Source organism: Cavia porcellus, unplaced genomic scaffold (assembly GCF_034190915.1).
Source record: "Cavia porcellus strain 051 isolate PalLab524CR breed Dunkin Hartley unplaced genomic scaffold, mCavPor4.1 scaffold_18, whole genome shotgun sequence".
Lineage (NCBI taxonomy): Eukaryota > Metazoa > Chordata > Mammalia > Rodentia > Caviidae > Cavia > Cavia porcellus.
In genome coordinates, this window is record NW_026947501.1 from 22,725,431 (window position 1) to 22,740,833 (window position 15,403).

The following is a 15,403-nucleotide window of genomic DNA, read 5'->3' on the forward strand; positions in this document are numbered from 1 at the left end:
ATATTTATACATGGTTTCTGGCCTCATTGAAACTTTGCTACATGGTCTCAGACACCAGGATTTGCCCCCAAGCTGGAGTATCAGGTCTGCCTTTGAGTTCTGAATTGAGAGGGATGTGTGGCTGTTCAAAGTGCCATGCACTGAATGAGGCCCTGGACCGTGGCTAGCATCACCGCTTCCCCTGCCAAGTCCTTCTCAGTCCTGAGCAGTGGCTCCTCCACTGCTCTGCCTGTGGCCTATGTGGCAATCTACGGTCACGTCTCCTCCTTCTCTCCTGTGTTCTCAGCCTGCTGACTCCATCTGAAAGATCGCTTACCCCGCTGCCTCTGTCCCCATTTAGCTTCCTCATCCCTCACTGTGGCAAAAGCCTCTGTACTTATCTCCGTACCTCCAAACCACAACCAGGAAGACTGCTCTGTAACATAAATATCACACTGTCATTCTACGCTTTAAACATTTCTCCAGTGCCAACTTTCTGTAGAGCTAAATCTAAACCACTTAGCATGTACACAAGGCTCCTCACAGTCTGGCCCCCACCCACGCCTCTTTTCTCTACTGCTTCCTACCCTCCGGAACACAGAGAATAGAACAGATTATATACCTTCATATGCCAGCCTGCTGCAGTATTTTTTCCATGCTGAAATGTGTGCTCCCTCTGGTTTTTCTGATTAGATGGTACTCACTCCAAAATACCCAGCTTGAATATCATGTATGAAGCCATCTTCAACTCCCCTAGGTCTCTCCTCCCTGTTTTTATATCTTTTTATTTTTGTACCAGGGATCGAACTCATGACTGTGTGCTTGCAAGTCAGGCGCTTACACCGCTGAGCTAAATCTCCAGCCCCTTGTTTTTATACCTTTTACAGTATATAGCACTTTCTATATTTTGTCATTGTTATTTGGCCATGAGGAACTTAATCATGCTCACATTATCATTTGCCCCTGGAGTACCTGGCACAGAAAAGCTTGCTGAAGGAGGATCAGAGTGAATAAACTGTAGAGCAAAGCTTTCCAAATTTTAATGTGATAAGAATCAGCTAAAGAGCAGATACATTGGATTTACTCTGAGACTCTACTTAACAGATCTACAAAGGCGGGGCTTAGGAATCTATATTTCGACAAGCATCCCAGATAATTTCGTGCTTTGTAAGAAATCTTCCCTTAGAATGCAAATCAAGTGACTTGGGGGAAAAAGAGCAAAAAAAAATTTTTTTTTGAGACAAGTCCTCACCATGTTCAGGCTGGCCTTGAACTCATGGCGATCCTCCTGCCTCACATTTGATTTTTTGACATAGAATATACTAAAGTACTTCTGTTCTTAAGAGATTCCTTGAGGTGCACTCCTGAGAATAAATAGATACCAGCTTAAGTTTGAGAAACCCACAGTGAAGGGACTTCCCTGAAGACTATAAAGAAGCATCAGGCTCCGTGTACCAGGGGTGGACTGCTTCTTTTTTGGGGACAATTGTCATCAACTCCCATATGCTTGTTTTGTTAGAATAGTCACTGTTTAGCCAAGCCCAAGCTGTTTTCATTAATACACTGCATTTGTGTCGAGCCTCTCTTTCAATGTTCTCCAAACGTTTTAGCAGCTTTAAGCCTGTCTTCCCTTGTTCCCCGAGGGGGGAACAAGTACAAGTTCACGCCAACTCCTTACAGAGGCATTGCTCAAGAGCAGCTTCTGGGGCACCAGATGCAGGCAGGAGCAAGAGTGGGATCACGCCCAGCCCCCTCCCCTCTGCGCTGCTCCATTCTCCCCACCCACCCTGCCAAATGCTCACATTGTCTTCAGCGGGTGGCTTCCACCCCTGCCTTCAAGTGTGCTCAGACAGTTTCCCTCCAGAGATAGAGAAGCTCCAGAAAGATTCACAGCTTTTATGCAATGCTGAATTGCAAGGATCACATTGGCCAAAGCGCAGCCTCAGAAAATTACCAAGTTCTGCAGAGACTGTGGTAAACACAGATAAGGTAAACCCTGGTTCAAAAAGTAGAAACTCCAGGCGGTAGATATCCACCAGGTGCAGGGCACACGTTCCCCCAGAGGTCCCAGGTACCATCTTTAAATATCGGGATCTGTGGGGACTCACCCTGGCTCCTCATTCCTGTGGTTTACCTTCTGGTGAGCCCCAAATAATTTTTTTATCTTGCACTTTCCTATAGGCTAGTTTCTTATGTTTTCCTCAGAATCCAGTGAGGTTAATCCAGTTTCTGATTAGAGTGCTTTTGTGGCTCCACATTTGCTGGGTTCTGTCCCCCTCAGTTATGGTCATCTAAGCATTCCTGTGTCAGTTCCATGACTCCAGATTTGATGAAGACGCCACTACAGGGTCAAAACAAGACACGAATTTTCAAAGCAAACCATTCAAAGGAAAGAAGAGGGAACCACACTGGTAGCCACACCTTGGGAACTGTGTTCAATGGCCTGTGCCTCTGGGAATATTGACTGATGTTTCCCAGAGATGCTCTAACTGTGACAACTTGACTTCTTGTCTCATGAGCCACTTTGCATTAGTACCAAAATGTTTGTTCACATAAACATACAATAAAAACAACTGCATGTATGTTTGTATAGATTGCCTGAATTTTCACATAGATTCATGCCACCACTGCTGTTTTAGGGTACAGAACAATTCGATCATCCTAGAAAACTCTTTCATGCTGTCCCTGTAAGTGTGTTCACACATTATTTTAAGGGTTTAATTTCATCAGATCTCTTGGGAAAACTTAAAATCTATAGAGAAGCTTAAAAAGGATAGTCTATATTTAATTATTTGAAAGTTTTGTCCTTCTGGGTGTGGTGAAGGCAAATTTCCATAATCCCAAGATTTAAATGGGTGCTTAGGTTATCTTCCTTTTGGAATGAGTTTGGTTAAGACATACCCCGTTACTCAGGTAAACAAGCACTGCATAGCTCAGGAAAACTATCATTGTCCTAAGTGGGAGCCTGATGCTTAAAGTTACATCTATAATGTCCATGTGGGGGTGTGACCAATATGAATATAAAATCATCATAAGCCATACATTTTGAAAATGAGTTCTGTGTGGTCAGATTAATTTAATTTCAAGGTGTGATAGTCTAGATTTGGGGAGATTAAGTATTCTACATTCACGAAGGTATCTACTCCACACTGAAGCATAAGCCTACATAATGAATTATGATCAAGATTCCAGTTTTTTTATAAGGTAGGGGGTTAGTGCTGGGGATTGAATATAGGGCCTTGTGCATGTGAGATGAGTCCTCTATCGCTGAGCTCTGACTGCAGATCATTCCAATTGAGTTTTGAATGGGAGAAACATTTTTTTACACTTTCATATCTTGTTAGCAAGAAAGGGAGGTTATAATTAACGCCATTATTACCTGCTGGGCCACAACCTCCATAAGGATGGTTGTCCACAAGGGAGGAAATAGCGTCTTCTGTGGCTGTCAGAGAATCCAAGGACTGCCAGCGGAAGGAGAGCATGTTGAAGGCTTCCTGGTTTGGGTTTCATTGCATCTCTCCCACTGGCCCTGGCTCTGTGACCTGACACAGGCAGCTTAACATCGTTTAGGTCTTTTTTCAACAATCGGGACTGAATCCAGGGCCTTCATACGAAGCCACATCCCCAGATCTTTTTTATTTTTTGTTTTGAGACACAGTGTCACCGAGTTGCTTATTTGCCAGTCTGCCCTTGAACTTGTGATTCTTCTGCTTTTGTCTCCCAGAGTAATATCCTCATTTGTGCGGTAGACATCATGTATAATTTATAGGACGGTTTCGAGGCTCTAATGTCTTCCATGTACAAGGCACAATTTTATCTTTTCTTTTTCTATTTAGTCTATCCCTCTACCTCCAAGTAGAGTCCACTTAAAGTAGCCCAGTCAGCTTTTATCTTATAAGACCTTGAGAGAAAAAAAAATGCTTGTTTCAGTCTATCCTCTGGCTTTTAACTTTCCTGGCAGGAAATGATTTATTAGAACTTAAAATAAGTACTTTTTTCCCCCCTTTTTGGAGTAGTCCTACTTTAGAGTCTTTAACAGAAAAGTCGAGCAACTGGTCCAGATTCCCCAAATAATGGCCAGCCTCCAAATCTTAGTAATGATTTAAAAAAAAAAGAGTAAATGCATAGAGGGATGGAAATGTGGTAAATCAAATATAGCAAAATGTTAATTGTGAAATCCAGCTGATGGGTATATGGATTTTTTTTGTGTAGGTCTTTGAACTTTTCTACATCTCTCCAAAGTTTCCACGACACTGTGTTGGGAAGAGAAGGGTCTCGTTTATGTATCTGTCCAACAAAAGTTGGCTGCAGTGTCACTTCATACCCTCCCACTCCAGGACCCAGGACGATGGGTCCTCTTGAAAGTGGCTTGTTGCCTTGGCAAAGGGAAAGAGCCCTGCTAGGTACTGCACAGACAATTGGATGTTTCAGTCTGGGAATGACACATGTCACTTCTGGTCACAGTTTTCTGGCCAGAGCTAGTGACACATATTCCTACCACAGGTCATGAAGGTGCAATTCTATTATGTGCCCAGATGAAGGAGGCCTGCAACATTTGCTCAAATTACCTTGATGGAAACAAACAGCTTCATAAACTCCCTCCAAGAATGATATACCTCTGTATCATCATTACTGTTTCAAATATACAAAGACAAATTCATTGGAAGCTATGTCTGTATGAAAATTCAGATCCTTTTTATGTCTCATCCCCTTCTCTTCTAAATCTTTTTTAAACAGAGTAGGAGAAGGAAGCCACTAAAGGCTAATGTCTTCCAAACTCCTCACTGGCTGGCTGGTTTCAGCGGATCAGCCAGCCAGCTAGCTCTTTCTAGAATCTCATCACCTTTTTATTGAGTCAGCTCATTTTCTCTGAGTAAGTAATATGTGGAAACCATCCAAAGAATTGAAAAGAAGTTAAATGGAAGGAGGCTGGTGAAGTCTTTTAGAAATAGGTAATAAAACGAAACCTTTGAATAACGATATTTCAAAACTATTCTTGACTCAACCTTTCAGAGGAGTCAAGAAAAACTTCACAGGGTAGGTGACATTTAAACTGGCACTTGAAAGCATTTAGTAGGTAGAAAGTGGAGCAAGACATTCCAAGCAGAGAGAACAGGTTGTGCGGTGGCAAGGAAACCATTCTGGCTTCGGTGTCTGAAGGAGACTAAGAAATTGGCTGTTGCTACAGACTCGCATGCCTGTCAAGGCTGTACCAAAGTACGGCGTAGGGACCACACAGGTTGTATTTTGCATTTTTTAGCAAGCAGGGAGTAAAATATCCCTCTTGCTAAACTGTTACTCCATCCTGTCTAGTGCTCTAGTGGCCAGTTAAGATGATTTCAAAGAGAAAAATCCATCTTCAAATAATTTGCTCTATACAGTACAGTGGATCCCCTTTATCCAAGGTTCCACTTTCTTTGTTTCAGTTAACCTCAGTTAATGGATATCTAAAGTAGTAAATGAAAAATTCCAGAAGTAAACAAGTCACAAGTTATACAGTGCGTGCCATTTTGAGTAGTGTGATGAAATCTGTTTTATTATAGTATACTGTATGATTATAATTATTCTGATTTATTATTATTATTGATCTCTTACTATGCCTAACCTATAAATTAAACTTTATCATGGGTATGGATGTGTAGGAAAAAATTGTTGTTCATACAGGATTTGGTACTACCTAAATTTTGGGGCCTCAATTTGGGGGGTAGGATCTTAAAATATATCTGCCATGGGTAAGACAAGTCTGCTGTACTACAGGTAAATGAGTTTCTAGAAACTGAACATTTGTATTTATTGGCAACTATTGTTAAAACATATAGATTTAAAATATGTCTACAGTAAAATTTTTTTTTTTTTTGGAAAAAACAAATTTTTAAGTAGGTTGCAAAAAATTGATACAAAGCCAAACACTTCAGGAGTGTGGACATGCATAGCCATGCTTTGGTTTTGTTTGTTTTTTCCTTTGTCTTTTTGAGACAGAGGGTCTCGCTATGCAGTTCAGGCTGGGCTTGGCCTCACTTTGTAGTCTAGGGTGTTCTCAAATTTGTTCTCCAACAAATGATTCTCCTGCCTCAGCCTCCCAAGTGCTGGGATTACAGGAGTGCACCACCATGCCCGGCTAAAGTCATAGTTTTTAAAGATAAGGTGTTTGCCCAGAAGAAATTATACAGAGAGGAGAAATCTGTGTCTTATGTGAAGTGGAAATTATTATCACCATTACATACTCAAGAAAATCAAGAATCAAAGGTGTTTCTTGTAAAATTGGCTGTTTAATCTTGAATCTTATTTTTCAGCCTCTGAGATTCATTTTTCCTCTGCATTTTGAAGATATGACACATGCTACCTACTTCACAGGGTTAAGAGGATTAAAAGAAATAATAAGTAGAAATTTTGACATCATTCCTGACCTTTATTGAGTCGTAAGTTCTCTTATTTTTTTTCCTGATGCTCGCATATTTTTCAAAACTGGGTCTGTGTAAAAAGAGGCTTTCTGAAGATTGTTTGTGGAGACAGTATTTTCTTAGCACACCTGTAAGTACAGTTGCCTCTTAGTATCTGTGGAGTTTGGTTCTAGGACTGGCCCCCACACTTTGGATGTCAAAAGCCGTGGATGCTTCAGTCTGCATATAAAATGGTACAGAATCTGCATATAACCCACACCTATCCTCACATACACTTTTAATGCACTTTTAAATAGCACTAGATTATTCATAATACATAATGTAAATGCTATGTAATTCATACCATATTGTTTAAGGAATAGTGGCAAGGAAAAAAGTCTGTGCTATTCAGTACAAAGCAATTTTTTTTTTCCTAAATATGTTTGATTCATGGTTGGTTGAACCTTGGTTCAACACTTGTGATACAGAAGGTCAACTGCATATTACTTCAAATAATTTATTTTTAAATAATTAAAATATTATCTCCACGTGCATCTCTTTTTATTATAGAAATAGAGTATAATCTGTGGCTATCATATTGAACTTGTGTATAGAGTATCCTAGAGATGTGAGTTTTATTTCTTAAAGTGTCTTCAGTTTTTCTCTTAGCATTTTTAATGATTTTGATTCTATATTTTTAAACAAAATTTACCAAACAATGGTATTACGTGCTAGGCGCTATCCTAAAGTTAGGTAAATATTATCATTTCACTTTCCAAATGAGAAAAATCAAGGTATCTAGACAGCAAATGACTTGCCTAAGATCACATAGCTAAATAGCATCTGAGTGGGATTTGAATTGGGGTAATTTGGCTTTAGAATTTAAACACCGAAGGCAATGCACTATTTTCCTATGTGGATGCTACCATTATGGATATCAATTTTTATTTGATGCCTATAGAAACACATGTTTTTGGGTGGGATTGTGTCCCTATAGCACAGAGATGTTCCCATCCATCATATTTTTAACAGACTGCTTTCTATATTTTTGTCCTCCTTCTTTGTTAGAAAAACTATTTCCCATGTACTTACCTCTACAAATTGCCTCCTTTCCTCTAAATATCATGCTTTAAATGTCTTAAGGGTCAGACAGCAGATCACCTTCTGTGTTAGAACTGCATCTAAACTAGGAATCATGAGGCTTTCAGACAAGACCTAAGTCTTCAGTGAATGCAGTTTATGGCATCTGTTTCAGGGATCTTTATTTTTTGGCACGTTTTATATTTTTAGCTGTGATCCAGATATTTTAGATAACTGGATAAGTGGCTTCTCAAAAAAACAAGGTGTCACAAAATATAAATTCAAAGTATTTATCCTCTTTCACCTGTCCAAAAGTTTTAGTCATCATCATAATTAGAAGGATGGCCTAGTTCCTCAAGCTTCTGGGGAGCCATCTGATGCTTGAAAGTAGAGAGATGTGGCTACAACTCGTGTAAAAATAGCCCTTCCAGATGGCTGAGGGGCAAAGTTACAACTCAGCAGCTTGATATAGCTGAGCACTCACATTTTGGAGAGCTAGGAGAGCAGTAGCCAAAGAAACTGGGCTAGAATCCAATGATAAGTGGAACAGTATATGCCAGGAGCGATCATTTAATGTGGCAGATTAGCTGTTAAGATTTCCTGTTACCTCATCTGCATCTCTTCCTCACCTCCATTGATTCAGCCTTGTCTTTGGTCCCAAGGAAACATACACACACTCCTGGGCACACGCACACACACACACACACACACACACACTTACATGCCTTTAAAGTATCAGGGAGTTTTACAGAGTTCAAGCCTTTTTTAAAATTTTTTGTCCATTATACTGTAAGTCAGAGGATTTTGGAAATCACCTTAGTGCAGAGACAAGCAAACTCGACGGCAGAAATGTGAGGCAAACACTTAGGGTGTTAGTGAGGCTCAGACACAGCTTCTCCCACAGGGCTCGACTTCCTGCTCCTCTGGGGGAGGGTGTGTGCAGTTACACCACGCCATAGCCCTGCCTTGGCTCATTTCAAACATGCAGTGAAGCCTTTGCTTAAAACAAAACAAAACAAACAAACAAAAAATCCCCTAAAACCACATAGAATAGTGCAAAAGTCATGATACTGTTTCCACTCCTCAAAACAAATACTAAAGCTCTGAGCGATGAGCCACGGGCGTGAAACAGCTTGTTCATAAATGAAACTATTTACCGGTCAAATTCTTACATGGATTAAAGTGTACAGTTCAGTTCTCTTATTTTTCTCCCTCCTCATTGACCTGCATTTCTATTGAATATTCTGAAATTCTGAAAGCTGAAGTATCTGTGGTAAATCCACTGTTTTAAATCTCTCAATGTCCAAATAACTGCAGGTCAGTTTTTAAATATGTTAATTAGGAAATGGTTAGTGCTTATATTTGGCAATAGCAATAGATACTGTCATTTTCAAATAATTAAACGAGCTAGTTGAAAAACACCATTTATTAGCCCAAAGTCAAGGCACTGCTGTTCTCTGGTGGCAGTACAGCCTTACTGCAGGCAGGCTGCTTAGAGGTAGAAAGCATTTTTATTGACATTCTTCCAAATCCAGTTCTGTAATACCCAGGTCTTTAAAAATACTCCCATTAAACTTGCAATGAAAGATTTATAGGTACCAAAACACAAACACAAACTTTTTGTGTTTTGGCACTCTAACTAGCTTTTTCCAACATGGTAGGGTTTGAGCTACTCAAGGGAATTTTTCAATATTGTTGGAAAGTATGATATTCCTTTCCAGAGGAATCTCCTTTCCTCTTACGAAGTTGCCTGGAGCATGGGTACCTCTATGCTAGATACTGTGCACTGCCCTGGGGGCAGGTAAAGCAGTCTCAAGCCTGGCGTCCATGCCCTGTTCAGCTCCATTCTCTCCCACTCCTCTGCTGTGTAACTGACTAATGGAAAGTGATCACCACAGAAGGAATGAAGGGAGAACAGGGACAAGCACTTTTTGATTCCCTACCAATTACCTGGGTCTGTGCTACCTTGTCAAAGCTGGCAGGAATATTCCTGCTGAATAAATAAACTAATTCGGCTCCAAGTACGGTACACCCCCCTTCTCCTGCAACATAAAGATCCAAGTAGAGGTCCACTGCTAGACGGCTACTGCCCAAATTAAAACTCCAAATAAGCGCACAGCTTTCAAAGCCTTTATTAAGAAATACCAAAAGTTGATTACAGATCCATACACAGTTTTACAAAGTTCAAGTAAAGGGAATATAAGGAGGCCACCAATATGCACATTTGAACACTAGGGTAGCTTGCAAAAGGGGTGGCCCTAGGACTCCCGTCACTGCTTTGCAGTGGTCCACAGCGATGCCTTTGTTCCAGTTCACCACACAAGAGCAAAAACCCCTAAGTTACTTGAAAGAGTATTCACATATACTTCTAACATTTTTGTCTTTCATTTTTGTCTTTTCATTCTTATTCCCTGAAAAGCTGAGCTGTTCAAAGGAAGCACAGCATTTGAGCCCTGTTCCCTGCATCCTGTATCACATTTTCACAAAGTGTGCTTTGAAAGCAGGCCAACACTGCACATTATGTATCACCATTCTGCACATGGGAGGACTCAAACACATTGTTATTTTAAAAAATTTAACAAGGAACAAAAAAGTGTGGGGTAGGATTATTCATCTTGGAAACAAATCACCACAGTCACTTAGTGTAACCGTCAAGTACAGGACAAGACTGTCAGTTCCACTAAGGTCTAGTCACAGGTGGTCAACAAGATGACCGAGCACGATTGGGTGCAGGAACACCAGCACAGAAAACAAGAAAGTGCATTTTTGGGGGGAAGTACTTCATGACCTTTTATATCAGGGGTACTGTATCAGAGGGGAATGACACTTCAGAAATAGGGATAGGAGGTCATTGATTCCAGACAGGGAACAGCCATGGTGTGGCGTGCCTTAGATAAGGCTTGTGCTGGTTTATCTAAAAGGAGGTTTCTGGAGAGATTATCCAGCAACATCAGAAGGAGCCGTCTTCAGAGGAAGGACTCCTTGTTCACCCACATGAGACTGCGTGTCTCGTTGGGCTTGCATTCGTACTCAATGACAGAGAAGGGGCTTCCCCACTGGCAGTGGTCTCGCTTGTGGTAATTGTAGAACTTGACTTGCCACACCGTCTCGAAGGTCCCAATGTCCGTGAACTGAGGGAAGAGAAAGTCGCCCAGTGAAAACTCAGTGGAGGAGCATGAAAGCTAGAGACAGGAGTGTTTGATAAGCATTCATGATCAGGCAAGACTCTAGGACTGAAAAGCTTAGTCCTTTCCTTTTCTGACTTATCTTCCTTTATTACTGGACACATTTTCCTGAAAAGCTGCCTGGCATTTGCTGCCATATTGCTTTTTAATGAAAACAGCTCCCGGGTTTATCTTGTTTTTCAAGTTTAGTTTTCTGAAAATCATTCTAAGAATCTCAGTTTTAGATTTTACTCCAAATTGGTCCCTAACCTAAAAGGGGCATTGGGCATAGAAGAAAGGGAATGATGTTTATTGCTGTCTTCTGGCTTCTGCTTTATGAATAAATAAACTAGAAGACAAGACGACATCTATATAATACATCTAAACATAAGATATAATGGTCCTTCTGCCATTCTGGGAAAACATATTCGATGTGAGGCGACAATCACAACTACTTTATTGGAAGTACTGGAGTAATAAGGACCACACTTTATTAAAAATGGAGTGTTTATAAGTCAGGAATCCATGTTCCTTTCTCAGGTTTAGATATTATATTACCCTACATTATATCTGCATACTTAGTTTGTACCCTGCACATATAAAATTTTGTATAAGGCATGGTTATTGCTCCTAAGAAATTTGCATTCTACTTCTGAAAGGCAGGCTGGGCAAATCACTGCACAGAAGTCTCCCAAGGCACATGGATACATTACTCTTGTAGCTGAAGGGAGGTCATAGAATACCCTAGAGGCCACTGGGCAGATTCTCAAGTGGCCTGTGGGGTTGCCTGACCCTGCTACCACCTTCTGAAGCTATTTAGGGGGTCTGGCATTAAACCGCATGATGACTGTTGTTATTTTCTCCAATGACCCTCCTATCATGGGAGGGAACAGGGACTGACTTGGCAGGATTCTTAGACTCGTCCAGAGCCAGGAGACACGGAGAGAAGAAGGGCAGGGAGCAATAGGAGCCTTCTGCCTTGCACCTGATATAGGAGGAGGGCGATCAGGTGCTTCCCGGATAGTTTTCCAAGATGCTCTCAAAATTATATCCTGCACCATTGCCTCATCCTGCTAATTTGGTCCCAAAACAAGATCTGGGATTTCCTTTGGAAAATTTGCTTGATGTGAAACAGTAGTAGCTAAAGTCCACCAACCTCCAAGGAATGAAAATAAAGTATCTCTTTTTAGAGTCATGGCCACAAGCATAGGAACTTTTTTCATAATAGCCCCAGATGAGGATAATTCAAATGTTTATTTATTTTGTGATAGATAAGTTTTAGTATATTTATAAAATGGCATTTTACTCAACAATAAAAAAGTCACGCTGACTCACGCAACAACAGGGATGGATCTCAAGGCATATTGAGCAAGAATGTAGACCCTAAATAGAAGACACTGTATATAACTCCATTTATGTAAATTTCGGTATAATTACAGAGTATGATCCAGACTGATTGGAAACACCTGTGGTTACCTCAGGCCTGGAATGGAAGGGATGATGTAAATGTGCAGGAGGAATCTTTTGGGGGTTACAGAAACATTCAGTATCTGGATCAAGGTGGTGGTAACAAGGATGCATACTGGTTGACACTCACTGAATTGTACACTGCACCTACATATATTTTGTAAGATGTACAACAAAATTGACTAAGAAAAAGGTATCTATTTGGGGTACCAGTGTTCTAAACACCACCAATGGGAATTGAACAGTACAGCTTTTGAAAGGGTAATTTTCATCTAGTTAAAAGTGTGTGTTTATGAGGGCTCAGCCATTTCATTCCTCGTAATTTATCTTAAGAACATTCTAAAGTAACATGAAGTATCGTCTTAAAAAAGGACATCATAAATGTTTAAAGTAAGGAAAAGTTGAACTTTGAACATCTATTTTTAAGACATTAATTATGGCATGTCCACATAATGAATACTACGTAGCAAAATATTTAAATATTTATCAATTATTTTATATTGTCATATGAGCTAAGTAGAGCTAAGCACCATGAATGTGCACTATTATTCCAATTTAAATAATATGTTAATGTTGCAAACTGATGGAATATTTTATTTTTTTCTATGTGTTATATGTATTTTTTATTATGGAGAAAAAGAAAAAAAACAGAAATAGGGTACAAGTTATACAGAATTTCAGAAAAAATGAACAATAGGAAATCACTAGTTAATAGATTACATATTGTTATTTTAGAAATAGTTGTTCAAGTTACAAAATTAAAGCATATAAAGTGGACTTCCAAACAGTGAAACTGGAAACAGTTTTGTTCAATGATCCAACAAAACTCAGTAATATGGTTATGTATCTTATACACTTAAATATGTATGCAGTTGTATTCTTTAGAGCACTTTTTTTTCCTTTCTTTTGTACAATGACAATTACACATTTTGGGTTTTATTACTTCCACAGTTCTTATTACTTTTTTTTGAAGAGAGAAAAACCAAATGTGACATAACAGAACAGAGTCAGTCAAATCAGAAGGATGAACATAATAGATAATATAAAAACAAAATACTAGGTGATCAACAATGGTTACCATACTGCCTCTTGCTTTCTTAAAAAGAATTGCCTATATCATCAGTTATAATAAAATTGAACAAAACAGTAAAGAATAAAACCAAAACACTGGAGACATTACAGGACTTTAAAAGAAGATAATAGTCAACCGGAATGAGCATCATAATGAATCTTATTGTCTTCACAGTTGTTGCCTATACTTTCGAACTTGGTACTATCAAGCAAAGCAGAATAGAGGAAAATCAGTCAAAGCAAGATGTGAAGGCTATACAGGGTTTCAAATCAAGTTAATAGGAAATCAAAGTGGGTTACTATAATGTCTATATATTTTCAAAATGCAATGTTTAATTTTTATATCAGAAATGAATTAGATCAAAATTATATTTACAAGTGTTACCAAGTAATTGCTGTCTTTAACATAAAAGATTATAATAATTAATAAGAACTATTAAGAATATTTAGATAAAAGACTGGAACAAAGATAATTAAAAACAATCAAATGTAATGTTACTAGTAATTAAAGAAATATAAACTTTAATATATAGATACTATTCAATCATCAATTTAGTAAAAATTTTTTAAATTTCTTGCCTCAAGTAACCTAAGCAGCAGCATTAAAAATTATCTTGAAAATTGTGGCATAGGCCAGGGATTTAGCTCAGTAGTTTAAGTGCTTGCCTGGCAAACGCAAGGTCGTGAGTTCGATCCCTGGTACAAAAAAAAAAAAAAATGTGGCATAACTGTGTGATGGACTTACATGGCCATTACAAAGGAATGCTGCTGATGTGAGAAAATTCCTAGAACAATATAAACAGGAAAGAGAGTAGAACAACTCATTTATAATATTAGCATACTGTATATGGTGTTTACATTTTAAAAAAATTATTACAGTAAAAGACCCTTTGACATTAATCCCCCTCAAAATATTCCCATTTTAACCATACTTATCCTATCATTATTGCCACTTTCTGAAGTAGTTCTAGAAGCCCTCTTTGGGGGTGTCTTTACAAAGGCTAGTAAAAAATATGGTGAATGTCACCACTGAATACCAGGAAAGACAGGTGTCCTCACCAGCCTTGTTCACCAGATCTGACACTGTATGACTTCTGGCTCTCCCCAAAGTCCAAATGACCATGGTGGAATAAAAATGTTTTGAATCAATTCAGCTATGTTAAGGCAGCTACGTCAGCTAACAAAAGTATAGTTTTGTTCACAATAATGTGGTGGAAGTATGAATATTAAAATCTCACTTTACAATTCACTGAGACTTTGAAAGGTTTAGTATTATCTCTAACCCAGCACAAGATACTGCAAAATTTAAGTGCAACTCAATTTCAAAACTCAATTAAAATTTCACTTAAAGAGTATTTTACTATAAACATATTTTGCAAATATCAGATAATCTTTTGATGGAGACAGCAACCTGAAACCATATTAAGTAAGAAAACACTGAAATTGTTTTTGAAATAAATACAAGCTGCCCATTAAAAAATTCAAGATAATTATGATCACTGGCAAGAAAAAGCTTAAGATATTACAGTTATGTCTGAAAAACGTTAAAGCTCACTCTAACAAATAAATCTCAGTAGCACAAGAGACCAAAACAGAACCATGTTAATGAAAACATTATAGCTAAAGATATGAGATGTTAGGTGTCTGTATTTCACTTTGATTTCTCCCTGGTTAATGTTGTTCTCTTTAGTTCTATGGTTACATGAAACTTAATTACTGCTTACTGTGTACATATGCTTCCTCTCACCCATTATTCTTTTTATCCCCCCTGAGTTCTACTTCCCAGTTCTCTGATTCTCAGAATTTCTACTCATCTGGCTACTAACACATGGGGACCCAAAAGCGGACCCTCTTCTTAAAGAAGAGACGCACATTTACAGTCACTTTACTTCTTACCAGCTTTTTTCCTTCCAAGGAAAATTTATCTAGGCAGCTTCTTGGGCTATGCAATTTATACTTAAGTAGAATTCTGTGCATTTGTACAGGCAGCCTACATGATATTATTCGCATAAGTCATTCCACCTTGATTTTGTGCCCGTTTTTGTTATCTCCACTTTATGGACAAAAAAACCTAAAATTTAAAGAGGTTAAAAGACTTTTCCTGAGGTCTAGTCTTCATAGCCAGCTCATTATAAGATCAGGACAAGAATCTATGTCTCCTAATTCCTAGCTGGAAGATATCAGCACTGTATGAAACCATTTGTATAAGCAAAAGGACTCAAGAATGAGCGAATAGTTTTGGTCTCCCTGAAACTTACATGA

The 15,403-nt window shown here is 38.8% G+C and overlaps 1 protein-coding gene across 2 annotated transcripts in view; it reads right to left on the reverse strand.

Annotated features, from left to right (window-relative positions):
- Window positions 1–15,403, reverse strand: part of Ppp3r1 (protein phosphatase 3 regulatory subunit B, alpha) — a 117,621-nt gene that overhangs the window by 84,887 nt on the left and 17,331 nt on the right. Inside the window, exon 3 of one of the 2 annotated variants that reach the window (XM_003469043.5) lies at window positions 9,556–10,570. The exons of the other annotated variant lie outside the window; for it this stretch is intronic. Coding sequence (XP_003469091.1) covers window positions 10,406–10,570 — 165 coding nt within the window. The 3' untranslated portion in view covers window positions 9,556–10,405. Of the gene's footprint in view, window positions 1–9,555; window positions 10,571–15,403 lie in introns of those variants that run through there. 2 annotated transcript variants of the gene reach the window in all.